The following is a 10,661-nucleotide window of genomic DNA, read 5'->3' as shown; positions in this document are numbered from 1 at the left end:
ATAAATATTTTTATTACTATCATTTTTACCTATAAATTATGAGAAGTTTTGGGGTGTATGTTGCATTCTTTTCTTGTGACTTTGAATATTTATACTTCAGCTTCGTGATTGTTTCTCCTAACTTTTAAAGGGTCGTTTGATACGCGAACTAAATTATTCCAAGATTAAAATCCCATGACTAATTTATACCACATAAGAGATGAAATAAAATAAGATATCATGGATTAAGCCTGAAATTAAATTTATACCTTTGGTTGGCGGTATATACCAGGATAAATTTATACCTCCAAGTCTCCAACCAAAGGTGTAAATTTAATCCCAAACTTAATCGGGATAAATTTATACCTCATACCAAACAAGGTATAAATTTAATCCTACATCTTATCTCACCTTATACCTCGTACCAAACCAAACGACCCCTAAGGTTCTAATAATGAATTCCACTTCAATTTTCATACTTAAATGGGTTCTTCGACTTGAACAAAAATCAAGAATTATCTAAAGAAGAATTTCCCCTTAGTAATTGTTGCCAAGGAGCTTGAACCTCCTAATTTCTATACCCTGAAAAAGAAACTAACTCTACCTTGAACAAGACAAGCTATGGATTTCATTAAAAGCAGCATCATTGATTTCTACAATAAGCTATTGCTATATCCCTTGGAAGATTGGACAAAGCAATATAGTACTTCATGGTCAGTAGGATACAACAGACCGAGTTTCCAATCCCCAGAGGCAATGATACATAACCAACAGCAGACATTAATGGAGACCTCAAGGCCAATCCGATTTCTTCTTTAATTACTTTTTCATATAACACAAATTTACAGTCACAGGAGACTCTAGGATGATGGATATTTGTTTATGTACAAAAAATTTCATCATCTCTTCTTTTTGTCTTCTTTGGCTCTTTCAAGAACTACAGGAGCTGCCGGGATACTGAACCACCACTCCCTTAGTCTCCTAGCCCATCTTTCTGTGCTTGCTTTCCGAAGAGGTGAGTATCTTGTGAAGAGTTCCAGGAAACTCAGAAGGATTATGTATCTCGTAGGTAAGAATGCCATAACTAGTGCCGAGACCAAAAGAGCACCCACTAACTTCTCGCTTGCCTGAAGAATAACAGGGATAAGATGTAGGTTCAATTAAATTATCTACGTCCAAATAACAATGCGACTACCGTTAGTCAAGCAAAGACATATTATTTCAAACTCCCATCACTAGATCAACTCTGTAATGTGAAGGAAACATCCAGGATGCCTCCTTGTGCATCCTGAATCGGCATAAGCAGCAAACTGAAGTTTTCAGATAAATGAGTTTTCACCATCAACCAAAGATGGTTCAGTAACCACAAGACTAGATATCTCATGACAGTAGGGAATCTCCATTTAACTAGCAACTTGACTAATAAGATTGCTCTAGTCATAGAAGGAAAGAACTAAAATTTGCACAAACCTGAGGGAAGATGGACAAAAGTAACGCGCGGAACTTGAGAAGAACGATGTTTCCGTCCTGTATCACTTCTTCAGCTTGAGATATTGCAGTTTGAACAGCCAAAAGTTGCTCCATGGCATTCATTGGTGGTGGAGTTATTACTTTTAGTTCATCAACTGTCTTGCCTTGACTTAAACAGCGAGTTATTACCAAAAAGACAGCAAAAAAAGTGAGCAGTACCGCAAAGGCATAGCACAGCCATCCCCTGCAACCAACAAAAAGAGAAAGAAAGAGGCGGGGGCATCAGTGAAATTTTTTCAACCACCATATTTTCAAGAAATTTCATCCATGCAAGGGAATGTACAAGGAAAAACAGAATCCAGAGCATCAAAAGGCAGCAGGTCAAAAGAAACTATCAGACCGCCTTTTAGTTGGGAATGCCACATATCAAGGAGAGAGAGAATTTTTTTTTCGAGAACCAAGGTGTTTCTTAGGACTTTAAAAGAATGAATAACTACAAGTATCTAGTAGGACAGAAAAAAACTTGATAAGCCATAAAATCCTGAGCATTCAGTTGCTTTTCAGTTTCCTATGTTCAAGGGCTAATATACAGATGATCCAGATAGGCTTTGATCCTTTCATATATAAACCCATGTCACAAGTATTTTATCAATAGTTGGGATTGACATACTTGATGAAAGCAATTACAATAAAATAACTGTTACATGATAGCGACAATGATGAAGAAAGAATTAAAAGATCATTATTCATTTCACTTGTATTTTTTATGTAAGAGAGAATACTACCATGGTGTATATTAGTTGGCAAATTTCTGTGGGTAACTAGGGTTGAGTAAATGAACAACTCGCATGCTTTTGACACAGCATGGTGGTCAATGGAGGTTAAACCACATGAAATTAGAGCAATGGTATGCAATTGAACCTTTTTATTTTTTGGGTGTAAACACAGGGATGTAACTGGTGTAAATCTGTTTTTTTGGTTCCCTGAGTTTTGCATAGGAGTCGCCAACACTTCTGTAATTATGCATCTTCTGGATGCTAGTATTAATAAAAATATCTTTACTTCATCGAAAAAGAAAAAAGGAAATTAGAACAATGGTCTCTTCTTTTTGAGAAAGGTAATGGTAAGAAGAATGGTCTCTTGTCATTACATTCCACCAAAAGCACTCAGACTCAAATGATATCCGCCTGAATTTACTTAGCTAATAAACATACAACTACAATCTGCACAGAAAACATAATACTCACACCGACTCCAATAAAAACCTGAAAAGTGCAACTTTCAAATTTGGAGAAGGTGAAACAATCAGCAAGAGTCTCATTGTTCTGAGTCAAGGGAGAAAAATGTGGCATAAAAGCATACCGCTTACAATATACCTAAATTTAGGGATAAGAGATGGCAGTGGACTTTTTATCAGACAAATTATGCTAATTAGCTGAGAGAACAATCAGCCTTCTTTGCAGAAATCCAATGAGAAGATTGCCTCCCCCCCCCCCCGGCTAGAAGCACTTCACGGGATAACCCCTTTTGCTGAGAGAGAAAAAACACTAAATCTGAAGAAGCAATCAGCTATTTAGAGATTACACCACACAATCGTAGGTTGATGATATAGTGGAGTGCCAGAGAAAATCACATGCATATAAGTCCTTTTCTTTATGATGGCCCATTACACTGATAAGATTAGCCAACTACCAACTTACCTGACAATAATGTATGAGAAAACCGAGCAGAAAATCATAGACTTAAAAGGGTCTTCCCAGTAAGCCAGAAAAAGAATCCAATTTCCAAGCTGCATCATAGGAGAGAGCAACTCCTGCATGTCAATGAATCTTAAGGATTAGTATGAGAGGTAACTCATGCAGATTAAGACGCAGCTGACCAAGAAAGGAAAAAAATTAATTGTAAAGAGATTTCAATGGTCCTATTCAAAAGATTGAGCTATGAGAAGGCGACTTCATAAAATTTTGTAAACGGGAAGACAACAAGCATGTCAAATAGCAATTAGTAGATCCACTCGCAATTTCTCAATAAAATGGGAAAAGATTGTATCCAATTTATCCTCTTTGACCTTTCTATTTATTTCGAAGCCACTGTAGTTGTTAATAATACCTTCATCACTGCCAAGTTGGTGTCAAGACCATCAACTTTCACTCCATCTACTGTAGCTTGTGCTTGCACTACTTTTTTATAGTTGCTTCTGGATTCCTTAACTGCTCTTTCCAAGGGAGTCATCTCCCCCACAGCAATTTCACCCACAACAATTCCTGTCTCATTAGGAACATGAGAACTTGTTCCGAAAACAAAACCCAGGTTGGAAGCCAAGGCTGAAGCCGAAATTGAGTACATTCTGTTTTTAGGTTTGGGAGAGTTCGTCCGCTCCAATTCCCTCACAGTTGACCTATTTGCAATTGTTTCTAGTATAAGGTCTCCCCCAGGAAGCTGATCACATACATTGAACATAAGAAGATCCTCATAACAAAGTGGATGTTTAGCGCTCATATCCTTCAGGGCTTGTACTCGCAATATACCAAATATAGCTTTCAGAAGCACCTCATCACGCTCTATTCCAGTAATCTGGAACTTAAGTATGAACTGATGCACATGTAGAACTTCCCGAATAATTGCTAACCAATAATCACGGCGTGTATGTCCTTTAAGCTCAGGAAACTCCATTATAACAGGTTCTGACCTACAATATTTTCAGCAGACCATTAACAAGCTTGCTGGCCGCTTGAACTAGAAAATAGTCTTAATAGAAGAAATACATTAGATTTTGTAGAGAAGTATGACCCACATAGGAGTCATCATGTGTCATGCCTTACAAGGAAACTGATTTATATAAGACTGCTTTATCAAAGAGTCTTGTGCCCCATGGTCCAGTTAGCTCCGGTTTAACAATCTGGTTTAGATCATCTGACAGATCATATATCTTTGCCTTGTCGTAAGACACAACACGAAGTGCCTCAAAGTAGAGAGCATGATTTGTCAAAGTTAGCCGACCTGAAAATTACAAATACATGGCCATGAAATATATCAGAAAAGCTAATAGATGCATGTAATGTGCTCAAATTCCAAGTCTGATATCATTCCTTTCTGCTCCGAAGATAAGAATTTCAAGCAATAAAACCATCGCTATCCACAAAAACATACCAGGCCATGCCGAAATTCCCACGTGTTCAAGCACCGGCTGGGTTGTCACAGTGCCATCCAGCTCCAGAATTTTCTCCCCTCTTGCTGCACGTAAGGCAGAAAGATGGGACGACTCAGACTGGCTCTTAAATTTTTTAATAGCCCTGAAAAAGTTCCCAAACAAGCAACATTCTCAACCGAGGATTATGGATGGCCTGCTAATAAGAATGCTGTAAGGAACACTAAAGCAAAGATGCATTCTGAATCTCATCACTTCAATTCAAAGTTACTAGAAAGACCACTACTATCACCACTCCGATAAGATTACCTAACAATAATAAACTACAGAGCACCCCAATGCAAGCACACATAGGCTGATACGATAATCTTCCGTGTCAAACCACCCATGCTACTACGTTTCAGACTAATAGTCCTCTCTCAACTGGAAATCAGGCAAGACATAAATGATAGCAAAAGAAGCTTATAATCTACAATTTAAGCATTCCAATAGACTAAGTAGAAGGAGCACAGACGCGGCGGGGGGGGGGGGGGATTGGGGTCAATTATAATCATTGTGAGGGACCTTTCCAACTCAGTCTCTAATGTACTTTATTATACAGAGTATATAATTATATATCTACTTGCTGCACTTAACACCATACCACCGAGGGTAACTGCTGTATGCTCAGAAATTGGCAACATAAATGCAGTTTATATAGTACCTAACGCATGTAGATATATCATAACGGGGCTAAACAGCATTATGTGATCCCTTAGTTAATTCGAGCACCTATGTTATGTGTTGGGATAAATATAGACGTCTGAGCTATTTGCCTCGATTATATTACCCAAGTTAGAAATGAAAATCTATCACTAGAACCTATGATCTAATTTTTGTTTAAAAAAATAGTATGATCTGATAAGTCAGTTGGAAGATGAACCACAAACAGAGGCCAGCACAAGCACAGAAATAAATAAAACTCGAAAAGCATTTAACTCAATTTTTTGCAAGTAATAAAGCGCTAAAGTTGGTAGTACCTTTCCAAATTAGTCAGGTACTTATCATAAACTGAGAAAAGAAGTCGACCCCCTGTTGACGACGTAAGCACACCGAAAATGCTATCAGTAACTATCACATTGGCAATTATAGGAACTGCTGAAGCAATACGGGAAAAAGCCTCTGAGCCAGCAGTGACGTCTTCATCCATCTATAATTAAATGAAATGTCAGATAACAACCCAGATGAGGGAGAACAACAAGCATCGAGTAACTAATGGACCAGGCAATGATTTCATGAATAAAGTCCGCACTATAAACTAAAGTTCAGTTGTTTTCAACAACTTATGTGACTATAAAACTGTTCTGTAGAATGAAGGAAAACACGGAAGAGTAGTTTCATACACTGGCGAAAGGCTGGCTAGAAGCTGCTGGAAACTCCCATGCAACCATCATGTCAAATGTAAGGCGTCGAAACAGTTTGTCGCCAAGGTAACCATTTACTTGTATAGACAAGGCAAGAGCCCTGAAGCAACAGTATTCCAAGAAGTTCCTAGCATACTGAGATTTATGCTTTATGGAATCAGAAGCCTCTGCATCAAAGTTTTCTTGAAGTTGACTCATGGAAATATCAAGGATTCTGCATACAAAATCAGATTTTGGTTATTCATATCACGAGAAATAAAATAGAACTCCACAACCAACTCAATGCTTTTGTTCCTGCTAAATGCATCCATCAGAGCTCAATTACACTGACTCTGTTAGATGCAATCAATATCGGCAAAGATTACTAAATTATGTTTGAAAGACAGGAAAGAACAAGAAGCTTACTTTGAGCATTTTCGGATAACGACATTTGCAACAGGAGATAGCTCAGGCAACCAGTTCTTGCCAGTGGATGAAGAGCCCATCTCCTCTAAATCTTCATCAAGTGAACTCGGGTTTTTTGTCAACCATTTAAATGACCCATCTTTAACCAAACCCTCCAGCATATTTCTGGTTTTGCTAACCATAGCCATTTTTAAAAAAACTCCTTTTTCAGATCATTTACCAATAGGAGGTCATCCACTTAAATGCCTACACAATAAATACAACCATCAGGATTTGTCTACAAAATTACTTCGTTCACCGTTTGTGGGTACCGAGAATCAATATATCATAGTTAAAGATTAATTATTGAAACTCTAGCAAGTATTACAGCGATGTGCACCAATTTCTTTGCTACGGGTCCGACTCAATTAAGTTAAAGGGTTTCTACTAAACCCTTGACAGATAACGCCCAATAATATTCTCAGTTTGAACATCTAGCTGAGTAAGGATCAGATACCTGTAAAACAATGGCAGCAGTTCCGAAATTAAAAGTCTCAATCAGCAATGGGGGAAGTCAGTCAACAAATTGGGCTTTGTATTATGTCCACCGCCTCAAAATATCCTTGTACTTTTGATAATAAGAGATAGAGACAGGAGATAAATGAGTGTGCGTGTCTTTTTGTAGATGAAAAGAGACAATATCAGTCAGATCGAAAATGGTGTCGTGTTGTGGGAGTTAAAATCTGAGATGAAACAGAGAGCAAAGCAACTGCTATCTACTGTTTGTTGGTATGAACCACACAGATAAAAGGGAAAGTAATCTGGGACTCTCGACTCTAATTTTATCTTCACCGCTTTCCCACATTTTCCCTTTCTTTGTTTTCTTTTTTCCTTTTTCCCTTTTGTTTTACCGTTCCCGTTTGTATAATATTTGGTTTAAGTTTGAAAAAAGGTTATTCGGAAATTTGATTCAGTTGTTTTTAAACATGAATGTCATTAACAATAATTAAAATTTTGGAAGTAAAAAATATTATATCACTTGAATACTACTCAATACAGTTTTTTAAACTTTAAATTTTATTTCATATTAAAGTTGAAATAATTAATTTGATTGTAAAATAAATACTACTAATATTTGATACGTTGTGAAGACTAGTAACTGATGTTTGCGTCAAGATAGACTGTATATATCACATAATTCACATCTCATGACGTATTTTTCTCAAATCCTCTTTATGTGTAAGAGACTAATTGTGTTTGACAATGTTGATCTACTTATCCACATTCTTTTGCTCTCTTTATAGGAGTAGTAGGTTTTTTTTTGGGTGTAGAAAAAGATTATAGTATTACTTAATCAAATGTCATGACAAAATGTAAAGTCGTAGCGTACCAGTTGGCCAATATGTATTGTTGAGTCAAATTTGTTAATTATCACACATTATTGTACACTCAAACTACTTCTTCCTTCCTCCACTGTCTTTTTCAGATTCACTTATATCTTCTATTGCTCTCTTCGTTTTAATTTATATGAACATATTTCTTTTTTAGTTCGTGTCAAAAAGAATGATATTTTTCCTTATTTGGAAACAATTTACCGTTATGTAATATATGTGCCTCATTTTATACCACCAGTTCAAAAGTCTTCTCTCTTTTCTTAAACTCTGTATCCAGTCAAATAGGTTCATATAAATTGAAACGAATGAGTATATATTATGTATGCTTTCTTGCAATTTCTTTTGAAAATTGTACTCCTACTTTCTTTCGTCCAGTCTTCAAATCTTCCAAGTCATTTTTGTGCTTACTCCATCAGTCTCTTTATATCACTCTCTTCCCGGTCTTGGATCCACATGATGGGAATGCTCAAGTTTTTAGTCAGAATTGTTAGGTCTACACAAATAGCTCTCAGGATGATCTTGCCCTGTGGTCAAAATTTTAAGTTTAACAATTGTTTCCTTTTGCTTGTCTCATGGACAATATTTTACCTTAAAATTCTGCCCATGCGACAAACGAGAGTCTAAAATAAGTATCATATTTCTGCGGTTTTTTGCTACTTTTGTCATAAAAATGACATGGGGTGGCCACTTTATACTTCACTTTTTAATGTATATCCATTTTTTAAATGTAGTGCAAAAATAGCCGATTGTTGTTAAAAGCAAAATGGTCTCGTAGCTACTTAAACTTGTGTCAAATTGCTAACCCGGTACACAAACTTATACATTTCCCATTTGAACACTCTAACTCCGATATTTGTTAACTAATAAACCACTTTGACCGTTGACCATGCCTATGTGGAGGCAACATAGCTGACATGGCCAAATTGTGTGCATACCACACAGAAAAAGCGCGTGAGTGTAATACTATGATGGAAAAAGTATTTTAAAAATATAAATAATGAAAAGATAACAAAAAGAAAAAAATTAACGCTTCCTCGGTTCCTCCCAGCCCACTTCGTCCTCCTTCCCCATCCCCATTTCTTTAGTTTCATATCCCATCCCCCAATGATCCAATTATATCTCGTCCCCATTCCCTTTCCATTATTAATTTTTACTTGAAAAGGATTAATCTTGTTCTATTGAGTACAAGAATGCAGAAGAAGAAAGATAGTAAAGGTTATCCACACAACTCAATGTCGGCAAAAGAAAATCTCCGATGATAGTGTCGAAGAAATTTTTCTGGTCGTTATTACTTTCTTTTTCTTTCTTTAAATTTTTGTGGCAGGGAATATTGAATTGGGTTATTTTTGATTTGTTTGGTCTGGGCTTGGTGGAAAGGATGTTTAACGGAATGATAATTAGGGTTTTTGGGCGAAAATGGTGACTAGAAATTCAGAGACATTTACCAGTGACTTCTCCGGCCAACTCGAGTTTTCCGTTGGTCTATTAGTTCCTTAGATTTGGGGTTTGGTCGGAGGCTTTGCCGGCAACAACTCCTTTTTACTGGGGGGGGGGGGGGGAGGGGAGAGTTCAGTGATGAAGATGACATGAAATTTTAATATATTAATTTTAAAAATGAGACCCACAATTAACACATGGCAAGTAATAAATAGTCTAGCATATGATGTGTTGACATGTCACCGCAATTGATATACACATGTTGTTGGATGTGTTTCTTAGCACTCAATCTGTCAAGTTGGAATGTTCAAATAGAAAATGTATAAGTTTGTGTATCGGGTTGGCAATTGGGCACAAGTTTAAGTGGTCACGAGGCCATTTTGCCTTGTTAAAATGAAAAAGGTATTGCTGATTTCTGGAAAAAGGAATCTCATCTTACCACATCCAAAGAATGAGGGGTGAAATTCAAAAATAGCCCATAATTGAAAAATAGTCACACTTTCAAAAGTAATCAAAATTTAACCACTTTTCATGTAAAGATAAATCTGAACAAAAATATTGTTCAAAATCCGAAAAATATTCCAGCATAATATACTAGAGTTCGAATTTTTTACATGTGAACTTCCAGCATAATGTACTGGAGTTCCAGCATAATATACTGGTCCATCATAATATGCTGGAAGTTCATATACAGATGCTCCAATCTCCAGTATATTATGCTGGAACTTTCCGTGTGCTGGAGTTCCAGCATAATATGCTGGAAGTTTATACACAGGTGCACCAATCTCTAGTATATTATGCTAGAACTTTCCGTGTTGCAGCAAAATAGTGGCTATTTTTCAATGACTTTGCAAACGCTAACTATTTTTTAATTACCAATCCGAAAACTGGCTAGCCCGTGCTATTTTTACAAGAATGAGAGAACTCATATCTCTCTTTTGCCTCGTTTTACAGAGTGAAATGGTTCCCATCAAAGGTCTCATGTTTGATTCTCAGGCTACCCAGATGGTCTAACTGGATTAATATGCAATATAGTACATTTTTACCAAGGTTGTATAGCATATATGATGCATTTCTGAACTATATGAATGCTTATTTTTTTAACAAACTACGAGTTAGGTTTCAAGTTCACTTGCAGCGCACGCATGCAATTCACTTACAGCTAGGGGTGTTCATGAAATCCGAAAATTCGAACCAAATCGAAAACCGAACCAAATTGACCAAAAAAACCGATACTTTTTAGGTTTGGTTTGGTTTTGAATTTTAGAAACCGATCAAATTTTGTTTGGTTTTGGTTTTAATAAAAAATAACTGAAAAAAGGAACCAAACCGACTATAGAAGTAGCTATTTAAATTTATTATTACACTTATATATATATGTATATTTTTATATAAAATTTCTAAAATTTTATGGTACATATTAGTCGTTTGTATTTTTAGTCTAGT

At 36.4% G+C, this 10,661-nt stretch overlaps 1 protein-coding gene across 1 annotated transcript; it reads right to left on the bottom strand.

The window, feature by feature from the left end:
• Positions 1-584: 584 nt before the first annotated feature.
• LOC104094992 (uncharacterized) lies at positions 585-7,234 on the bottom strand. The gene is made up of 10 exons (XM_009601018.4): positions 6,902-7,234; positions 6,406-6,651; positions 5,980-6,214; positions 5,617-5,786; positions 4,600-4,742; positions 4,272-4,449; positions 3,559-4,138; positions 3,150-3,262; positions 1,450-1,693; positions 585-1,106 (listed from the first exon to the last, which is right to left on the bottom strand). The coding sequence occupies exons 2-10, from the start codon at positions 6,591-6,593 to the stop codon at positions 879-881; spliced, it is 2,079 nt and encodes a 692-aa protein (XP_009599313.1). The 5' UTR covers positions 6,594-6,651; positions 6,902-7,234; the 3' UTR covers positions 585-878.
• Positions 7,235-10,661: the final 3,427 nt, after the last annotated feature.

Source organism: Nicotiana tomentosiformis, chromosome 3 (genome assembly GCF_000390325.3).
Source record: "Nicotiana tomentosiformis chromosome 3, ASM39032v3, whole genome shotgun sequence".
Classification (NCBI taxonomy): Eukaryota; Viridiplantae; Streptophyta; class Magnoliopsida; order Solanales; family Solanaceae; genus Nicotiana; species Nicotiana tomentosiformis.
Note: the sequence above shows the minus strand (reverse complement) of the source record. Positions and strands in the feature narration are given on the sequence as shown.